Here is a 22,474-nt window from a genome sequence, read left to right as displayed (position 1 = left end):
TACCATACAATCGTTGCAAAATGAAGATCAAAATAAAACATCAGAACTCAATTTGAAGCAGATTAAAACCAGTACAGCATATAGTTAAGCGAAAACGTTGGAACCCTATCACCCTACTCGAAATTGATAGAATAACTTCCTCCCTAACGTAAAAAAAGAAGATTCAAAATGCAGTTATTTTGAAATCTATTTGTCAGCCTGAACCAGAAATCTTGATGAAAATTAAACATCTTGTATGTTCTAAACACCTTATATTCATCTTGTATAATTAGAAAAAAATACTAATGAATATTAAATGTGAAAATACACTGCATGCATTTGTGTAGTTCAGTCGACTAATTTTAATGAATAAGCCCTGCGAACAAAATTTACCCATCCTAGTAATCACTGTCCAAACTTTTTTAGTTAAAACAGCTTCTACAAACGAAATGACTCAAAAGTGCTATCACAAAAGTGTCTTTTTTGTTTCAGAGAAATTCATTTTGTCTAAACTAGCTGCTTACACACTCCATGAGTAAGGGAGCTCAGCACTTGCGGCATGATAACGGCTCTGGCATGCCAATACCCGCCTAAAACCTGTGTTAACATTCATGTTGTCTGAAACTTAACACAGTGAAACTTTTAGCAATAGGTGATAAAATGAAAACCAAAATAGATTGAAACAAGTGGAAAATTCATCAAGGTCTGATGATGCAATGTTTCCAGCCAATGTAAGTACACTTTAACAACTTGTTCTTTACTGTAATCCAATTGTTAACATACTGAAACAATTTGGGGGGAGCTCGTAAGATTGATCGTATTCATTAGTATTTTTTCTGACAGATATTCAGGACGTTACATTTACTTCTCAGCTGGAAACTATATGCAAGTCTGCCAGATATGGCAAACTGTGAGTGTTTGGGGAGGGGGAAGGCTATAAAGCTGTTAAATTGCCTACAGTTCTGATACAGCACAGAACATCTGGTCTGGAGAGCTTGAGGAAACACCATTAAACAGGCCGAAAAGAAAAAAATCTTTGTGCTAAGAAACAGTCCAGGTTTTGTACGCTGCTGTCAGAGGTATAAAAAAAACTTGGCACACTGTGTTATGATTGGTCAGTCACGTACAGAGCCAGACACTCTAGCAATTGGGGTTTGTTAGACATCTGGTCTAGTTCCACCAGCCCCTTCAAATGAGGGAGGGGAGATGGAGGAATAAAAATGAAGCAGCTACTCCAGCATTCCAAAATGTACACATCAGGGCTCTGATAGCAAGAAAAATAAACAGAAAGAAGGAAACCCTGTCTAGACGTAGCTGCTGCAGAGGCTGCTGCAGAAACAGGGTTGGTATTTACTTGAAAAGGCCTGCCAGGCCGCTCTTAGAGGCAAAAAGACAGAAAGCAAAAATAGTAGTAATAACATTAAAGGAGAAAAGAATAATAAAGGAAACTCCTACTAACCGTAAATGAGAACGACAGATTCTTCAATGGCATGCTGGTAACTGAATTGAGAATCCAGGAGTGCTCGGGTGACGAACGAGCCATAGTACGTGGACTGGTACCAGCCCACGTGGAGGTGGTCGATGTTGACATGGCGAAGGCTGCGCATCATTTCCATCTGATATTGAACTAGATGATAGGGAGGAGGGGGTAAAAGAAAAACTATTTAATGATGCCACAATAGTAAAAGAGAGCCTTTTGGGAAACAACTTTTTACACAACTATTTATTAGATAAAGGGAAGAGGTTTCCAGATTTAAAATTCATTCAGTTCACATGTACTGAAAACGAATTTAAGCTTTCAAATCATTTCAAATCACTGAAGCTTTCCTTTATTCATTAATGAAATAACATACTGTAGAAAAGTTACTAAAAACACAATAATAATCCCTGTTCTAAATAAGAAATTATTTATTAAATGTGGTTTACCCTCCCTTCTTTAAACTCTTAAAAATAGTAAATGTTTAAGAAAAAATTTATATACTTGCTAAACTAGTTGCTTTTAGACATTTCATTTGAATTAAGAAAGTGAGAATACTTATCAATGTCTTCGTCAACACAGTTTTTAGAACTGAGAAGTTAAAATCACCAAGCAAATGAGTAGGAAAACAATTAACTACCACATTATTTAAATATGAACAGAATACAAGCTGTAGCTGATTTAAAACTTAAGAATTCATTTTTGCCTTCATCTGGTGCCCCCTGCTGCATATGCTAAACTTTAAAAAGAATTCTTTTTTCTTGTTTGTGTGTTCTTTTCTGTTAAGTAACAGATATTAATTTTTCACTGGAGTTATAGGTTAATCACCATGAAAAGGTTCAAAGACTTTTACTTTCATCAAGTTAATGACTATAGTGTATATTAACTTAAAGCAATATTACTAGAATAGGTGCAAACTGAGACTACGATAAATAAAAGATTTTAAAAAGCAATATAGCCCAATAATGAGTAGCAAATATGTAACAGAGGAGAAAATTCATAGTCAACATAATATCCAAATTATTTCTATTATAATGAATCTACAACTATGTGGAGTGAATATATTTGCTTAACTTGGAATCTAACCATTTCATTTTTAAAACTCTTAATCAGGTTTTAGCAAAAGTAAAGTTATATGCCTGTCGTTTCCTTGGTTGGTTATAGCACTATGGTTTTATAAAGCAAACAAGATTCAGGATCATAAAGTACAAAAGAACCTCACTCAGATGGTCACAATCTTATTTTTAAACATTTGTTACTAGGCGAAAATATTATAAATCTGCTTATTCCAAGGAAGGTTATATTTCTCATAATAAATATGGTAGCCAACTTTTCAGATACTCAAGAATTTGGTTTTTTTTTTTTTTTTAGTTTTTCTTCTTATATACAATATGATGGCCTCAAGAAGAAGCAGTAGAAAAATAATATGATAATCTTTTATCAATTACCTTTTATCTTGAATTTTTGTCTATCTAGGACATAACAGACCTCCTTCCCACCTAGCTTAACAGATTCATACATATCAACCACATAAATATAGTTTAAAACCATTGCTATGGCCTCCTTCTGCTTTAAAATTTCCTTTTAGTAAAATCACTCATTTGACTAATGGAATTTAATCAAATTTAACTTACAAAAAGTTCTAATATCACAAGTAAAAAAGAAGCTAGTACGATTCATTTTAAAGAAATAGGGAGAAGGAGATGGGGAGAGATTACCAAGCAACTGACAGTACAAACATGATCTTAGAGAATGATTTTTTTTTTATAAAATCAGTATTTCCAAACTATCTGCCAATGTACAATTTAGGTATAATATAAGCAGAAGTTAGATTCAATTTGCAACAGTAGAAAAAAAGAAGACTTGGAATCTTGAGATCTAGGTTCTCATACTAGCACTTAAGATTTTCCCCATGAGGAATCTTGCTGTCCAGTTAATGATCCTTTTCTGATGCTCAGCCTTCCCATCTCCAGAAAGACCAGAGAGAACATCACAGTCAAAATGCTGTGACTCCACAGTGTTGATTAAATATGCTAATTATCAGTAATAATTTTTCTAGAGGCTAAAGTAGAGCCTCCAGCATGCATTAATACTTAAAAAAATGCATTTCTCTGGGAAAAAGACTGCAATCTTACTATGTCTCTCCCCAAATTGCCTGAACACAATAGATTTTATAATAACATTTTCAGGATGCAAGAGGTAAAACAAACTCTATGAAAATGCTATTATAAAATCTATTGTCACAAACAAAAATTATTTCTTATAATTAATGATTATATGTTATATAATTATAATTTATATAATACTTATTATATAAATAATTATTGTAGCAAACAAATTCCTTCTTTACCCAGAACCTTATCTACTTTACAGCCCCTTAGATAAGAATGAAAATGAAGTATTCCTCTCAGCTACTAAGAGGCTAAGGGATAGGAAGCTTGTCGCTCTATGGGAAATACTACTGCCCCGATGTATTTACTTCTTAAGAACTGAGAATTAGAGAGATAAGCTTGCAAGCCTATAATAAAAATTTATTCTTAAGGTTATAAGAGTTTTCATACGACCTAAATATGGCAAATAAATATTTAAAATGTAACGGGCAGGAACAAGACAGCTAAGCAGATAAATTGCTTCTAAAAAATCTGTAAGGCACTGGAATTTCACTATGACACAAAAAATATAGTCTGGGCCTATTCTTTGTGAAATGTCCAGATGTTTTGGTTTGGACTTATTACCCCAACTTTAAAAAATTAAAAAACACAACTTCAAGATCGTCGTCTCGGAGGTATCACACACAGAAAGAAAGGATCTTAAAGGACTGCAAGTGACAGGGCGCCTGGGTGGTGCAGTCGGATGACCATCCAATGGTTTGGTTTCACTTCAGGTAGTGACCTCAGGGTCCTGAGATCGAGCTCATGTCATCATGTCAGGCCCCACGTCAGCTGCTATGGGGAGTTCCATATAGGGCTCCACACTCAGCACAGTGTCTGCTGAAGATTCTCTCTTCCTTTCCCTCTACCCCTCCCGCTCATGCTCTCTCTAAAATAAATCAATTTATCTTTAAAAAATAAAAAATAAAAGGACTGCAAGTGCTCTGTTAAAAGATGAGCTTCAGAGTGAAGCTGGGGTGCACTGAGACCCAGTCCTCACCAGGACTATTCACATGAGCCTCCAGTAAGTGCACAGTTTGAAGAGAGAAGTTTAATTCAGTAACAACAACAAAAACCAAACAAACAAACAAACAAAAAAACCCCAAAAATTAAGTGGTATGTTTTTCTATTATATATACGCTGAGGAAGAAAAATAAAACCTCATAGCCTACCAAATAAATTGCTTTCTCTGTAGACTTTTCGGTCTGTGTCTTCCCTTTTAATGGTGACAAATATGTGTGACTTTTATCTCCCTTCACCCACACAGTGTTTCCTTTCTTCCTCCTCCAACCCAAGTTTTCAAAAAACACAAAACCAGGGGCACCTGGGTGGCTCAGTGGGGTAGGCCTCTGCCTTTGGCTCAGTTCATGGAGCCCCCTCATCCGGCTCTCTGCTCAGCAGGGAGCCTGCTTCCCTTCCCCCACCCCCACCCCCGCCCCCTGACACCTGCCTCTCTGCCTACTTGTGATCTCTGTCAAATAAATAAAATTTTTAAAAGAAAAAAAGAAAAAGAAAAACACAATCAAACCCTGCAAAGGTATCCTCGCAAATCTAAGTGAGGATAAGAAATGCACCGCAGACTACCCTATTAAAAAACGGTCTCAAAACCACATTCTGGCAGCTACCACCAATCAAATGATCTGAGCTGCCACACCAGCTAACACCTACTTATTTACCCTCTGGCCTATGGAAGACACAAGGAAAAAAATCAAGAAATGATGATGTCCCAGTAAATTTTACCGAGGAAATAAGGAACAACCACTGCAGATTCTAATCTCCCAGGTGAATGCCATTGCTTTTGTGGCTATGCCAGTTTTTCTCAGGAGTTATACCGAGGGTGGGCACTTCAGGCACATACAAGAGACCCAATTTAGCTACAACATTAAGGTAACAGGGGAGTGTAGGGAAGCTCATGCTTTCTAGAAGTAGCTACGAGGATTGAGGATGCCTTGTCCCAGTCCGCAGGTTCTGGGTGAGTGGGAAGTAGAGCCGTATTTGCTTCTCGTGCTCAGCTGGACTCACTTGAATGGGCTGGAGTTTCAACAGGAGGACACAGAAGATGTGCCCAGGCATCACCCTTGTCTAGGGAGTGCCTCGCACCTCAAAACTCACAAGAATCACAGCAAAAGAAACAAAAGGAAAAAAAGAGAAGGAAAAGAAAAAATAAGGCTCCTTGATACAAAATACCACAGTTCCCTACTGTTGAGTTAATGCAGGTCAATGAAGTAAGAAGCAAGCATTTTCTGGCGTCTTTGTAGAGTTGGTTCAGGGTTAGGCACACTTTACTTTTATTCTACAGTTCTCATATTTAACAAAAGGAAGCCCAAAAGCAGCAATTTCAACCAACGATATTCATTTCTGAATTAATAACCAAATATTCCTGGGGGAGTTCCCAAGGATGAATAGCAAGAGGAAAACTGTTTGGAGGGGGACTCTTTTTAAATCATGGTCATATCCAACAGGAGGGCTGAGCTCAAGAACTGTACAGTGAAAAGTTCAGGAAATAACTTTTTAATTTTTAAGCATTCTTAGTCTAAAAAGCAAACACGCTACTGACTGAGGAGAAACAGTGCACAGCAAATCAGTATCAGGAACAAACTGGTAGTTACTATTAAGCCAACTCCAATTACTAACACAAAAGCAATACTTAACATGCAGCTGAGGTGGTGCCACAAAATTAGGAAGGATTATAAAAATGAGCTGAAGTTTCATAAATCTCTTCAACCTCGACAATTGTCTTCATTGGTTAAGCCTCTCCCAAGCAAAGGAGAGGCTGGTTTACAACACTGAATAACTGTTCAAAGTTTGGCACCGGTATATTCATATTCACTTTTTCCAGATATCCTCTTTGCAAAACAGTCAATTTTAAATTGCCTAGAGCTAAAACTGTCTTAACTGAGGCAGGCTGCCCAATAACTATTCCTTTCAAAAATCCACCACAATTTGTTAGGTTTTCCCTTGTTTTTATCTCCAAATATGAAAACACTGAAAATAATACGTTGTTTTATATTTAAATACTGTATCTGGAGTTACACTGGCAAACAACAAAAAAGGCTTAAGATCTGAGTTCTCCTGAAGATCATTGAGAAGGACAAGAAATTAGAAGCTTTTTATAGTTCATTAGAATGATTAACCAGCATTATTTCTTCTTCAATTCTTCACCCTCCTCTTTAAAATCATCTTTTTTATTTTATTAAGTGAGCCTTACTGAAACAGAATTTCTCAGTGAAAAACAACAACAAAGAATTACCACAGTTGGCTAGGCTGAGATGAGCTGAAGGCAGAAAGTTAAAGCTGTAGCATAGTCCAAAACCCGAGATAATGTCTGTCAGATTAAAGGGGGAAAAGTGTTTTAGAGATGTATTAGGGAACTTTTAAAAAGACAAAGCAACCTAATTTTAATTTTAGAAATTAAAGACAATTTAATAGATATATGGTTTCATTTAATAACTTAATACTGTATCGAATAAATCCAATCATTTTAAAATAAATTATGACAAAATTATATAAAAAATAGACACATATATAGCTTAGAGAGAAAGGGTAGAGCTAAACACCGGGAGAGATGCTAGCACTTAATGAGCACTTATTACGTCAGACTTCCTGCGAAGTGGTCTACATATGTTATCTGACTATTTCTCACAATAACTCCAATGAGCTAATCACTGTTACTGAAATCCACTTAGAAAAACTGTTTACCACAGTTTGTAAAGTGGCAGGACTCAATCTGACTTCAGACACTCTGACCCCAAAGCCTAGGCAACTACCCACTTAAAGGATTTCACCTCTTCTTACTGGTAGAGTGTATATTATTTCTGAGCCAATACAGCGTAACACACAAACACAACAGAAATATGCAATTTCTAGGTTTTGACATAACACAGCTTGTGCATGTCTGACCACTAAATCAACCAATAATTTAGCAATACCAGTAAGAGTTTAAGTGATAAAGTTACCTTAAAAGATTTGTAAATGCTGAAGTGCATAGTTATCACAAATATGTAATCAAACTCCCAGAACACTGCTATGTTACTATTTGAAACTTATGCCAATACTACTTTGTAACTAAGAACTGGTTTAGATCACAGATGACTTGCACAAACACATCAAGGGAACAGAGACCAGATCTAGCAGAGGCTCTTTGCAGCAAAGAAACCTACTAAGTTCAATCAAGAGATGCAAATGGTTTTAAAAGCAAACAAACAAACAAAACCCCACATCTCTGAAACAAATCAAAGATTTCAACAAACGTGACAGGCAAGTGGAATATATCAAAATCTCCTGTTTTAGCTCGAGGGCTATCCTAAGTAGGACTTTTAAGTAAATAATTATAAGCTTCCTTCCCAGCAGCACCGTGGGACACCAGTGAACACTGACAGGCTATGAACTGTGAAGGCTTCGCCTCATTATTTAACAAGACAACTATTCTGTGCTTTCCTCTTCATATCAGAATTTCTGCCAAGCTGCACATACGTTTCAGGCAGTGTTCAAAGCTAGTAGCAGATGTAGATTTAAGCAAACAGAATGTGCACTTGAAAAAAGACTTAAATAAGAGTCTACTTTGGGTGGAGAGAACTATGGAGTACACATTTCTTAAAACTTCTATATTTTCTTTACCCGGTCTGTACATATAGTCATTCTTTTTTCCAATTAATACATCTGTTATTAAGGCCACCCCTGTGAATGCTTAAGGATTTTAGTAACAGTTCATTTTTCACATTAAGTGCCTGATATATATTCTACTCTACCTAAAAACTAATTTGTTTTATTTTAAAAGAAATAAGAAAAATACTGCCTTCCTTAATCTTACAGAAATATTTTTTAATAGTTCATTTGTCCTGAGTGGTTTAATTTCTTCTTTAAAGTGTTTATGAATTTTGACAAATTTCTTCTGAATGCCAAGCTGAAGATAAGGAAATGGGGGTGAGGGGCAACTACTCTATCTTTTAAAACTATTAAGAGTTTGAAAATTAGGGGAAATCAGATTTTTTGAGGTTTTAATGTTTCTCAAAAAGTATTTTATGAAATACATGGACTCTTTACAGAAAATAATATGTACATCCTATAACAAATTCATATTGCTATCTTCTCAACCAAATCATAAAACATAGCCAAGAGATCCTATTTCTTTTGAGGTTATGAGATTTAAAATGTATGTAACATTAATGCCCTTGGTCATGAAAACTCATGCAGGTAAGTGGATGATAGACAGTAACTAATAAGTTAACTATAGGTCATCTGAGATCTGTTTATACAAAGTGAATCTACCTGGACAGGACCAAAGTCTAGAGACCTCTGTAACCATCACCGTAAGAACTCTCTCCTGAAGAGCAGCCCACTGACCACTGCTACCTCTTGCTACAATTAAGAGGATGATATGTTAGAATATCAAAGGAGAACCTCTGGATTTAGAAAAATCATTATTTCATACTTGGTTACAGGCTCTTTCCTGAGGACAAGTAATACCTCTGTCACATTTACAGCTATATATATCAGGTACTAGATTAATACTGGCCCAAACTTAAGTACTGAAAGTATTCACGAAAAAAAACAGAATATTTCAAAAACATGATTGTTGTTAATGTAGTAGAAAGGTCACAATTACTAGTAAATTACATACATGTGTGTGTGTGTGTGTGTATAATTTTATAAATATATATATGTATCTCCATGTTACTATGTCCACAAAGGACATGAATTAGCTTGCTTTAAAACACAAAAAATGATCAGAAATCAAGACTAGGTAAAGTATAAATCAGACTACATAAAGCAGAAATTGCAGGTGAGGCAGAGACCTGAACAAAACAAAGTAAACCACAGATATTTTTATTAAAATACACAAATTTGGCTCTAGGCATTCTGGCAATCAGAGCATTAAGGGAACCTTGGTCATTTACATTATCCAAAGGGTTTGAAAAACATCAGATCTCAAAGTCAGTAAGACTTCCCCCAGTACTTAACCCTAATATAAAATTTTCATGTGGGGTTTCAAAGCAAAACTAGTATGCAATTTTTTGAGAAACAGAAGACATTTCTGTAATAGAATAATCACACTTGATTTACCTTTCCTATAAATCTAAGTTTTTAATGTAAAACAAGGAAAGAATGGCCTCATGAGTACTTGTTGTAACACACAAAATGGTCTATACAAGTTATGAAACAAGAAAGAATTCGAAGAGGGGCGCCTGGGTGGCTCAGTGGGTTAAAGCCTCTGCCTTCAGCTCGGGTCGTGATCTCAGGGTCCTGGGATCGGGACCCGCATCGGGCTCTCTGCTCAGCCGGCTCTCTGCTCAGCAGGAAGCCTGCTTCCCTTCCTCTCTCTCTCTGCCTGCCTCTCTGCCTGCTTGTGATCTCTGTCTGTCAAATAAATAAATAAAATCTTTAAAAAAAAAAAAAGAAAGAAAGAAAGAAAGAATTCGAAGGAAAAAAAAGAAGAAGAAGAGGGGAGAGGGAGGAGGAAGAAGAAGAAAAAATAATATATGGCTGCCAAAATGAATTAAGAGTTTCATCTCTGGGACGCCTGGGTGGCTCAGTTGGGTAAGCAGCTGCCTTCGGCTCAGGTCATGATCCCAGCGTCCTGGGATCGAGTCCCACATCGGGCTCCTTGTTCTGTGGGGAGCCTGCTTCTCCCTCTGCCTCTGCCTGCCACTCTGTCTGCCTGTGCGCTTTCTCTCTCTCTCTCTCTCTCTCTCTCTCTCTCTCTCTGAGACAAATAAATAAAATTTAAAAAAAAAAAAAAAGGAGTTTCATCTCCAGGGGCGCCTGGGTGGCACAATTTATTGGGTGTCCGACTCTTGGTTTCCATTCAGATCATGATCTCAGGGTCTTGGGATCAAGCTCTTCGTTGGGCTCTGTGTTCAGCACAGTCTGCTTAGAGTTTCTCTCTCTCTCCCTCTGCCCCTCCACCTCGCATGGGCACTCTCCCTCTCTCTCTAATAAATAAATCTTGGGGGGGGGGGGAGTTTCAACCCCTATCAGTTCAAACTCCAGTAGAAAGAGATGCTTTAGCAGTGAACAGGCAATATTCAATATAGAGAACAAATGATCACTTTGGGGGAGGGTACTGTTTGTAAAGTACAAACGTACTGTTTGTAAAGTACAAACAAACTGTTTGTACTGAAACCATTTACTGAGCACCACCTGTGCTGGGAGCCTCATAAAATTATAGTGACACCATTTTCTAAAATGTACCCTCTTCAATATGGCTGCCCAACAAGCTGGTGGCAGTTAATGCATTTATCTCTCTGAGCTTTAATTTCTGCAGCTGGAAAATGGTGATTTCCACTTCCAACCATATGATAATAGCAATTTAGAAAATTTATCTCCAGTCCACATGGCTTTGTGCTTACTGAGCATTTTCAGGGGAAAGTCTGAGAGATACTACAGATTACAAACATACATACTGACTTTATCTGTCCCACCCACAAACCCTATTACTTCTGTGTTTTGCCCCCCACTAAGGGTATTCTGAGTCATCAAACTTGACCACACTCAGCTCATATAGCCACTTACCTTCTGAACTGGTCTCAAATTCGTTTTCTCCAAGGCACTTAGAATGTTTCTAAAAAATGTACAAATGGCATGGGAATATGTTCATGAGATGATACTAGGAAACAAAGAATGTAAAACTATAAACCATATAAATGCCAGTATGTAACCAACCTAGGTTGCTCCCTCCTTGAAAGGAGAAAGACTAGAAAGAAACGTGCTAAAATGGTAATGGCAGTAGTTCTCCAGGGAGTGATACCATATATGGCTTTTGTTTTTACTTATTCTTGCCCTTATTTTCTATGTTTTTTGACAAAAGTGTGCAATATATATGACATGAAAGGTGTATGTGAATACATTATCAACAGAACTTTCTACTGCTGGCTAACTTGCCTACATTTACCATGGTCATCAAATGACCTGGGTACTACACACTCCTAAACTGTGGGAGCAGGGAACAGAACAGGGTACCAGACTATTCAGAATCTGAAGTAGCCAACCTGGTCTAAATACCACCTGCTACAAACTGAATATGACCCATACCAAGTTCTTATGTTAAAGCCCTAACACCCCAAGTTGACGGTATTTAGAGACAGGGTCTTTAGAAAGTAATCGGGTTCAGTTGAGGCCATGAAGGTGGGGCCCTCACAATGGGATCAGTGCCCTTTAGACACCACTAAGAAGAGACACCACAGAGTTTGATTCCTTCCTCCCCTCCCTCCCTCTCTCCCCATATACATCCACAGGCAGGACTGGGGCCATGTGAAGTCACAGTGAATAGTGCCAACCCTGTTGGCACCCTATCTTGGTCTTTCAGTCTCCAAAACTGTGAGAAATAAATTCCTGTTGTTTAAACCACCCAGCCTACTCTGCTTGTTATGGCATCCCAAGCCAAGATACCATCGTTAACACACATTAGTTGTGTAACCTACAACAAAATTATTTTGGTCCAGGTCTCCTCTGTTGTAAATTAAGAGGAAAAAACAGTACCTACTTCAGAAAGTAGTTAAAAGAAGATTAGAAGAAATCATTCACAGCAAGGGTGTGATGTACTAAATAACCTCAAGAAGAATTCAATACATCTTCACCATCATCTATTATTCAGAAGTGCTATGGAGAATCGAGAAGTCATGGCATTTATCTCGAGCAAAGGAAAAGTTTTTGGAAAACTGGACTTGATTAACTTGGTCTCCAAGTATTGTATAAGCCCTCCTTTGCTCATCTCCGTATCAGGAGTAGGGGGGAATCAGGAAAACAGAGAAGGGGATTAGAGATTGTATGTGTGACTACAAAAATAAAATCTATGAATCTGTAACATCCATTTCATGAAACCAAATTTATAAGTACGAATATGAATATACAAAAACAATCTACCATGAAAAAGGATTACAAAGCAAAATAAATACTTCTCAGATACTAAAACGATAAGCTAATTATATTCTGTACAATAAAGAACAGATTCAATAAAGAATGAGACAAGCTACAGAAATTAGATTTCAAGAAAAGGTAATCTTGGGTGTTCTATTATTACCGTGCATATAACAATATAATTGCATTGTACTATATAAGTTTCTATCTCCTGATTCCATTTATAACTCTTCCGAAGAAGGAAAATAAGCTCTCTGCCCCTCCCAACAGGTGACTTTAAAAACACTGAGAATGAGGTGGGGATGGGACGGAGGAGTGAGCATTAATGCCAGCTTACATGGGGACTAGGTAAAAGCTACTAGAAATACTGCCACCCCAAGTAAAACAGTAAATTCAACCAGATACAGTAAACAGCTGTACAGTATCCCTCTACTGCTAGGGGAGATGATCCACTCCAGCAGCCTCAACTTCCCAAATGTGATTTCCTTTACCTTCAAACGTCAGGACAATCTGGACTAGAAAATCAGTATTAAATATGCCATAAGAAGAAGGTCTAAGGGACATACTCTTTTAAGAATATCCTTAACTACAAATTAAAGGGAAAGCTGGCAAGAATGGCAAATGACCAGAGTTAAAGAAAACATTAGGAAGGGCAAACAATTTCCTATGCATTACTTAAATCAGAGAAAAAGAAGTACTTATAACCACACTTTCGATTTACCCCTTTTTTGTCCCCCACCTATTTCTCTCTATGCTCTACTTCATCCAAATTTATTTTCATAGGATAAGGAATACAGAGCTCTATGCTGAGAAAATGATCAAGCAGAAATTCTTATGGCAACCACAATAAATCTGAGGTTAGTAAACCTGTGGCTTATTTTTAAGGAGGCCATGTTGTCTTTCCTGTTACACACTCATTTTCCCAAAACCACATGCATATGCACTTTTGTAGAGAGAAGATCTAAAACTTTCATCAAATTCTCAAAGGGACTCAAGACCCAAAAGATGAGTAACAAGTACCGAGGTATAGTGGAAAACTAGCCAAATATGGTCCCACTTAGGAATTCCCATTCCTCTGTATGTACGTGGTGAGAGGAGAGGGTAGGTGTGAAGCAATAATCAATTCACTTCAGAGGGGAGCCAAACAGTACAGACAGATAGCACTGAGATCACTAAAAATAATACTATCCAGAACAGTTAGAATGACAGGCCAAAGGACCAGAGAAAACCCTAGCTTTCAGCAAGATACCCAACAATGTCACTCTTACCTTTGTCCTACCAAGACCAGGAAGTCCATCATGGAGAAAGCCAGATGGAGGCTTCTCCTAAACTACTTTGTTAGCAAGATTAATAATTCCCAAAATGGACAAGAAAAAACACATGCCCTTATCCACACGTGACAGTGACTAGGGCTTATAAGCTAGTAAGACTGTTCTAAAGGCAGGGACGGAGTTGTGATCATAACAGAGAGATAAGCCTTCCCTATTTGAGAAGAAGAAACATTTTGGGGAAAGGTTGGTCTCTACCAAACATACTACATTATTAGAACACGTTTAGCACAAATCGTATTCTGTTATGTTACAAATATACCCTGGAGGTATACAGCTCTCCAGGCACACACTAACACCATCCTCGAGCAACTCAGTACTCCTGTTATCTTCTAGAGTTTTTACACAGAGATCTCTCCATGCCATTACTGAAACGTGTCTTATCAGCTGTCACTAAGTAATCTGAAGCTCCTAAAGATGTTTTTCTAGGGGTGGCCTCTTGGATTAGGGAAGAAGATGAAATACAGTGTGTAGGGAGAAGTAAAAAATCATTGAAAGGCAAGAAAATTACTACAGAAAGATGCTGGAAGGCTACAAAACAGACCAAATAATTCTCTTCCGCAATTGGCAGGCAAGATCCTGCCAGATGTTTGAAATAGAATTAACCTCTATGGGCTACACTGATAGAAATAAACTGCATAACTATAAATAAATAAATATCTAGGGAAGCATAAATAACTACCCAAGAAGGGCTTTCTTTGTTTTACTTTCCCTGAATTTATTTCAGATAGATTATTTCTCCCATCCCACCAAAAAATAAAAAAAATAAAAAATTTTGTCCCTCACACAAATGTCCACAGATACTGAGAGCCAACAGCTGAATGCCAAGGCTTTTGAAATTGTGCCAAAAGCAAACCAAACAGTGTCTCCTTAAAATGCTGAGTTTAATCAGAGTATTTACAATGTTTCAAAGCATTTTCAAACAAGGTAGTATCACCTTAACAACTACTTAATAACAACAACTCTCCTTTATCTCCCAAGGATAGATGGATGGATGGATAGATAGATATTTTTTTTTTCCTTGCAGAAAAGATTACAATAGTCAGTTAGATAAAGGCATTACAAATGGCTTACAGATGCGTCCTCCTCATATTCTGGGGAAGAAAAATCTTTAACAGCAAATTCATGTATTCATCCCTTTATATATTCATACAAGCACATATTGAGTCATAATGTGCCACAGGGTTTTAGGTGCTGTCCAGCACTGGGCGAGGAAGACAGAAAAGGTTCCCGCAGCTGACATTCTGGTAAGAAGAGCAGATACAACACACAAAGTGACAGCCAGCATTCCTGGCTCTACACAAATGCCTAAATATTCCCTAAAGAAAATAAATGGGCAATCCCATATCGTTCTCTACACATTTAAAATGAACAAACTATCTCTGTTAATAACAATCAGGAAATCCAGTTTGGGAGTCAAAGACCTGGCTTCTCACCCGGCCAAATAATGCAGTGCAGGAGAACAGTCGCAGGCTGAGAAGAGGCCTGGATTGCTATTTTGGCTTTGCCAGTCAATACAATAAAATAAAGCAGGGGAAAGCCTCCAAATAACCAAACTGCCCTTAAAGATAGAGTTTTAAATCCATCTAGACTTTATCTCAAATGAAAAAATGATTTGGTTTAATGCTTATCACATGGTAATGATGACAAAGAGTTGTAACGCAAGGATCAGATAAATATCCTCTGTAAGTAAAATTTCATTGGTTTCTTTGCTAAGCTTTGAAGTTGGAATCAATTATCTCTATAGTGCTTTTAGATGCTAATATTCCACAGAGATAAATGAAAAACAGTCTGTTTCACTAAAAAATATGGTCTAGAAACCCTAAGGACAAGTGTGGTCAGAAGAACGGGGCCAGTAACAAGGATCACAGCCTAAGAAGTGACAGGAGTTCTAGACTAACGAGTATATGTGGGTTCCCCACACAGAACAAAGGGCTTTGGGCTAAACCTGAAGAAGATGGAGGTTCCAAAGAGTCATCAGATTTTCTTCTGAACACTTACTTTATTTCAGACAAATAAGGACTGGAACAGTGTATCTCAAACTTATCATCATCTGAATTCCACTTAATGGACATATGACCTCATGAAAACCACCAATTTCAATCTTAAAAAACTGTTATCCTAATTAACTTAATTATTTGTGTGTGTTTGTGATAGAGAAGCTGTGCATGAGGCCCAGAGTTCAAACACACAACCTAGAGATAGAAGATGTGGGTTATAGACAGCAGCCAAGAGGCTGCTTTTCTCATTCTAAGTGTGCTAAATTAGAAGTTCCTTAAGCAGACTGACAGGTTATAAAAAAAAATGCAACAAGCATTTTGTTACTATCAGATGATCCTACATATATATGTTTATATACATAAATCTCTGTCCAAGAATACATCATACATAAGACTTAGTATTTCAATTAGGGAAATTCTGGAAACTAGATTTTAACCCTTGATTTTATAAGCTCTAGAACTATTCATGTCCTACTGACATATTTAGATGTAGTTTTGAAAATATGCACAGCAATCTCATCAACTTCTTCCTCAAATAAATTGAAATTATCAAGGCTCAGTAAAGTGGGAAGACTTCATTCATCCTAGTATCACAATTTCAATGTTAAAAATTGTGATTTTTTTTTATTCACAAGTAATACTATAAAGCTACTTAGAATATTACATGTTTAGCTAAAACACGCTACTTTTAGCGAATTATTTGGAGGAATGGAAACAGCTTTTATTGGCACTGACTGTGTCCGAAAGAAGGCATAAAAGTGTAATTTCTTCTCTAAAGTCAAAGATTCATTGCAGACATCCTTCTCCTCAGAGGCAGTATTGAAAAAGCAGGGTCAGATTTTTCATTCAGCATATTCTCAAGACAAACACTCAGAGGCTGAAATTTTAATTTCATTATTTTCACTATTTTCCTCCATACCAAATTAAGATTAGAAAGGAATTAACATTATTTCATGAAATCTAAAATTCCAGTGAGTGTAGAAAAAGAAGGAAAGAAGGCTGGCAATTTTAATTGTAAGACACCATGGATCAAAACGTGCACCCACTTTCATAGATGTTCAGGTAAAAGAAAGGAGGAAATGAAAGGAAAATTCTAGAGCCAATGAAGCTCTTCCCTGTAAACAAAGATGTGTGGGTGAGCACTGTGGTAGCAATGCCCTTTTCCTGCTAAAAACACAATCGTACTCTATCAGTACTGATCCTAACACATTTTTTCTAGTCTATATCATAGCTCACAAAATAATTGTTTAATTAAAACTCTCTCCTCTTCAACCATGGATTTTCCATGGTTGAACAAGAAAATCACATAGCACTTCTCTGTTATATAAGAATAACATATATGCTAAAGAAGGAATGCTTCTCTGCACGTCGATTGCGAAGCTGAAGGAATATCTAGTAACATGCACACATTTAACGGTAAGTGCTTTTACATACTGTATGCAGCTGATATTAAGCAATATTATTTAACAGTCATTTTGTAAAAGAAACAACACAGCTACTCTGAGATCTCCCCAAACACAGTATTTGTCATTAACTCTACAGCTGTTTTACAAGGTTCACTGCAATAGTGTGACTTCTGCTTGTTTGTGCTTTAAAAAAAAGTGCTGCTATAAAGGATGCTCTGATAGTCTGGACTTGAACATTTTTAGCTATACAATTCAGTATTTTTGGAAATAATTCTTTGGAAAATATTATTTTACATTTTTCCTGGAAAAAACTTTATAGATTTACAAAAAAGAAAGAAGTCACTGTAGTTTATTTTTAAATACACAATGTTTTGATGGCATATGCCACTACTTGACAAAGTTTCATAAATGACCAAACTTTGGGGGCAAGGGGAAAACGACTCAAGAAGTCAATAGAACCTACTTTGAGGAAGTCATAGTAATAATAATTGTGCCACAGTAATTCCTAATTACTTACTGAGCACCTATTATATTTCAATCAATAAATCTGATACTTCCCATATTTCACATTAAGGTAGGTGTTAGTTTTCTATTTGTCATATGAGTAACCTGCTCATAAAAGAAGTAACCACCAGGACTCAAAGCTAGCCCACCTTCTTTTCAATAGACCATGAAAATGTTTATGTCCTACAACTGATTCTTCTGCTAAAAATCAGCAGCAAGATTATAATTCAAATTCTGTAAGAAAAAGAGTTACATTAATTAAAAATGGTCATCAGAAATTAGACACTAGCTAATACGTCTAGCAACAAGAAGATTTAACTATGTTACATTCATGCCTTCAAGTGTTTACAATACAGCTTTAACATGATGGCGAAGATCATTTAATAACACAATATGAACTATAATGTGAGGCAGATACAAAAAGTGAAAACACTAAAATTAAAACTTTTAGGTATTTTAAATTTTAAAAAAGCATTCTAAGTTGAAGGAAATACACCAAATTATTAACAATCACTATTAAAGATATAAGATGAATAACTTTTCCTGTTTTCCAAATTCTCTATTATTCTATTAGCTTTTTATAATTCAAAAACATTTAAAAAAGACATAGCAAGAGCTACAAGTTCAAACAGAGTACATTCTGTTCTTCAATTCATAACAAAATTCACATGCTCACAAAAGTGATAGTTAAGTTTAAAGATACAGATAAGATAGGGAGAGAAAAAGCAAAAAGAGATGCAAGAAATTTAGGAATTCAGTAACAGAAGCATTTCAAGAGGTAAACCAGATGTTCCTATGGAATTGCAGCAGAGGGTCTAGGAGACAGAAATTCATAATGTCAAAGGCTATATTCATATCAAAGAGCATAAAGTAGGGTCCATTTACTACAGAACTGTCCATTACATGGAAGGGATCAAGCCACACTAAGCTCTCAGCAAAATGCAAAATTAAAATCAACTGAAGGTTGTTGAGTAAGAAAGTACCGGAAAGACGAGAAGAGTGCTTCTTCAAGCATTTCACTGGGGAAAGGAAGTTCAGCAATCAGGCTGAAACAGAGAGGTCAAAAGCATAATTTAAGTGAACAGCGCCTCATCTGAGGCAGTAAAAAGTTACTAACAATAATTAGCAGGGGTGCCTGGGTGGCTCGGTGGTTTAAGCCGCTGCCTTCGGCTCAGGTCATGATCTCAGGGTCCTGGGATCGAGTCCCACATCGGGCTCTCTGCTCAGCAGGGAGCCTGCTTCCCTCTCTCTCTCTGCCTGCCTCTCTGTCTACTTGTGATCTCTGTCTGTCAAATAAATAAATAAAATTTAAAAAAAAAATAATTACCAAATATCTACTTTGATTTCACTGCCACCATGTCCTTCTTTCTAAGCATCTCTCTCCTGTTTTACTTTTATACAGATTAGGCAATGTTACAGACACTTTCTCCAAGAACTTCTCAAAACCAGATTTAAAAAATTCTTTAAAAAGATATTCCTGTCTTCAGAGCCAGCACAGTTCCAATGCCCTCACAAGACACTTCACACGTCACAACTGAAGAAAGCAGAAGGCACGTCTCTGGCTAAATTATTCACATCAAGTAAATGGTAAAAAATACTCTAAGTGTTTGGTCTGTAACTAATACATTTACCTTCCCTACAAAATTAAAACGGAATTTTACTAGAGATATGCCAAGTGGAATGAAACCACTCGAGCAGGAAATATGTGATGTCTTGGGAATAAAAGTCTTACCTTCTAATTGTCTGTTACTTCTATTCAACAACCTAATCAAGAGAATCTATAAAAAATGAAATGCTGTGGTATGTTGTTTGCTATAGTTGTGATGCATGAACTTTTCCAAAGAGACCTCTGCTCTGATGATAATCATCTGGCACTGAATTATGACTAGTAGTACATTAAATGCCTGTCCAGAGAAATTAACTAAACTTGCATGAATATTTAAGGTCAAAACATCTCACAGTACCTACCATCTACTAAACAATAACATTTTACAGATGGCATCATAAAACAAATAATTTCGATATCTACTCTCCTATCAGAAATAAAAGCAGGTAAAGCCATACACTACACAGTAAACAGAACGCCTTTTCATCGTCCCAGTGCCCTATATATATCTCCTTAGTATGAGAGATTAGCCTACTTCATACCTGACTGTTACCTCCAATTTTGAGCTTCACTTGTTTATATATTACTCTGCTTGGGCAGCCATAACAAAATACCATAGACTGGGTGGCTTTAAGTAATAGAACTTTATTTTCTCACAGTTCTGGAGGCTGGGAAGTCCAAGATCAAAGTGCTGGCTCCTTCAGTTCCTGGTAAGAGCCCTCTTCCTGGCTTGCCCTACTTCTCCCTGTGTCCATGACATGACATGGCATGACATAGAGAATGAATGCACAGGTCCTCCAGTGTTTCTTCTTGTAAGGACCAAATCATAACAGACTATGGCCCAAGCTTCAGCATTACAACTAACTCTAGTTACCTTCCAATGGCCCTATCTCCAAGTACCATCACATTGGAGGTTAGGGCTTCAACATATAAAATTTGAAGGACACAAACAACAAACAAAATTTGTCAGCCCATAACAATTTCTATTCAACTTTCTCAATTTGGCAACATTGTGTATGCATAGGGATGAATAACATATCTAAAAATGTTAGGTCATGAAGTTTTTTTTTCTTTTTTTTTTTTTTTTTTTTTTTTAAGATTTTATTTATTTATTTGACAGAGAGAGATCACAAGTAGGCAGAGAGGCAGGCAGAGAGAGAGGAGGAAGCAGGCTCCCTGCTGAGCAGAGAGCCCAATGCGAATGCGGGGCTCGATCCCAGGATCCTGAGAAGGTCATGAAGTTTTTTAATAAAAAAGAGTTGATATCAAAATATTCACAGAAAAGACTAAAATAAAAAACAAAAAAAAAAAAACTGGGCAAAAGCAAAAAACACAACCTCTAGCTATAATGAAGTTGCTGTTTTATAAATGCTAAGGTCGTACCACCACTGAGTGATTTATACAACCATGCAGGTTACATATGTTGAATTGTTTTTAATTATAGCTATCTTTATTTTTTAAAAGCCACAAGATGACTAATAATAGCCTCCACTGATTGGTAGCTCATACACCTCTCATGTATTTGTGATAAGCCTTCCAATAGTTCTATGACATGGGTACTGTTATTATTCCCATTTTACAGACAAGGAAAGTGTAAGCATTGTCCATTACAGTAGTACAATTTTAAAATACAGAGTTTAAAGAAATAAAATATGACCTGTCTCTAATAATTCCCCATCTGGAGGGGCACCTGGGTGGCTTAGCCAGTTGAACATCTGCCTTTGGCTCAGGTCATGATCCCAGGGTCCTGCGATGAAGCCCTGCATCGGACTCCCTGCTCAGTGAGGAGTCTGCTTCTCCTTTTCCTTCTGCCCTTGCCCCTGCTTGTGCTCACCCACGCTTCCTCTCTCTCCCTCTCTAATAAATAAATAAAATCCTTAAAAATAAATAAATTGAAAATATTTTTTTAAGTAATTCCCTATCTGGAAAAAGAACTAATCACAAATCTGTAAATTTCATTTGATTATTAATAAAAAGAGCCTGTCTTTGTTCTGTTTTAATCTCAAAGAGAAGCTATTATGCTAAAACCACTGGCGAGAGCCAAGATGAAACTAGGCGGAAAGGATCAAGTTCTCACCAGATGGAAGTCTTGCAGACAGGAGGGTTTTTTTCCAAAATATTCAATTCAAAGTAGAAAGAACAGAAAGTGTTATCTTCTGAAATAATACATCTACTTTAAAAAAAACTATTCTTGCTCAATCTCCCCTAAAGTGAAGATACAGAATGTACACAAATAAAGTTTCCAAAAGAAAAGTCAGTGTGATTTTTCCCTTTTCTCAATTAATACACATTTTAAAATTACTTTGTGGCTATTCTACTATTCCAAAGAAACAAGACGATGTGTTTCTCCTTAGATACTACTACGATTTTTACGAAACACACTCCTTAATGTTACATAAAACTGCTAGACCATTATTGATGGGAAGGAAAAACACAGAAATTTAGAATATCATGAAATCTCCAGACTCAAAATTATGACTAGTGCTAAAATTCAAAGATTGAAGGAAATAGATAAGAAAATAATTCTTTTGAACTGTAAGCATACACTACAGGAAGTATGCATAGCATGAAAACAACACAGCATTTTACAGTGTTTATAAATCAACATCCTGCACATGTTATGATTAAGAATATCCACAATTTGTCCAATTATAAATTGTTTTAAATTGTCAAATTAGCAAGAACTCATATCTACTTCAAATGCTCTTTTGGAAGGAATACACAAATCATAAGTATATGCAGCACAATCAACAAAGAATACTACTTTACTCCTTATTTCATAAGAGATACTTCTTGAAATATATGTGTTTTCCAAACTTTTCATACAGATTGCAAATGCAATATGGACTAGAAAAATATTTATAAAATGTAGCTGCAGCACAACTTATTTGATATTATGCAAATCACCCAGTCTTTCAGGTTATAAAAGGCTGTGCCTTTCGTCTCTCTTATTTATAAACTATAGTTTGTCTAAAATAAACTTCAAATTCTGATTTCTTTGATTGTTTGATACAAGAAACCAAGCAGAAGTTTGCCCTTAAGAGAAACGGAACATCTGGTGAAATGTATAACGTGCTTCAGGATCACATCTGCTGCTAAGGTTAGTATTCAAATATGATAGCTGTAATCTCCATGCTAAGCTGTAATCTCCATAATGAGAATAAAAAG

General features: G+C 36.5%; 1 protein-coding gene across 1 annotated transcript in view; it reads right to left on the bottom strand.

Moving 5' to 3' along the window:
- The window catches only part of LOC111146644 (eukaryotic translation initiation factor 3 subunit H), a 103,297-nt gene that overhangs the window by 13,373 nt on the left and 67,450 nt on the right, over positions 1 to 22,474 (bottom strand). Inside the window, exon 3 of the mRNA XM_022502279.1 lies at positions 1,439 to 1,606. Coding sequence (XP_022357987.1) covers positions 1,439 to 1,606 — 168 coding nt within the window. The remainder of the gene's footprint in view (positions 1 to 1,438; positions 1,607 to 22,474) is intronic.

Source organism: Enhydra lutris, unplaced genomic scaffold (genome assembly GCF_002288905.1).
Source record: "Enhydra lutris kenyoni isolate GAN:26980312 unplaced genomic scaffold, ASM228890v2 scaffoldscaffold14, whole genome shotgun sequence".
Taxonomy (NCBI): Eukaryota; Metazoa; Chordata; class Mammalia; order Carnivora; family Mustelidae; genus Enhydra; species Enhydra lutris.
Note: the sequence above shows the minus strand (reverse complement) of the source record. Positions and strands in the feature narration are given on the sequence as shown.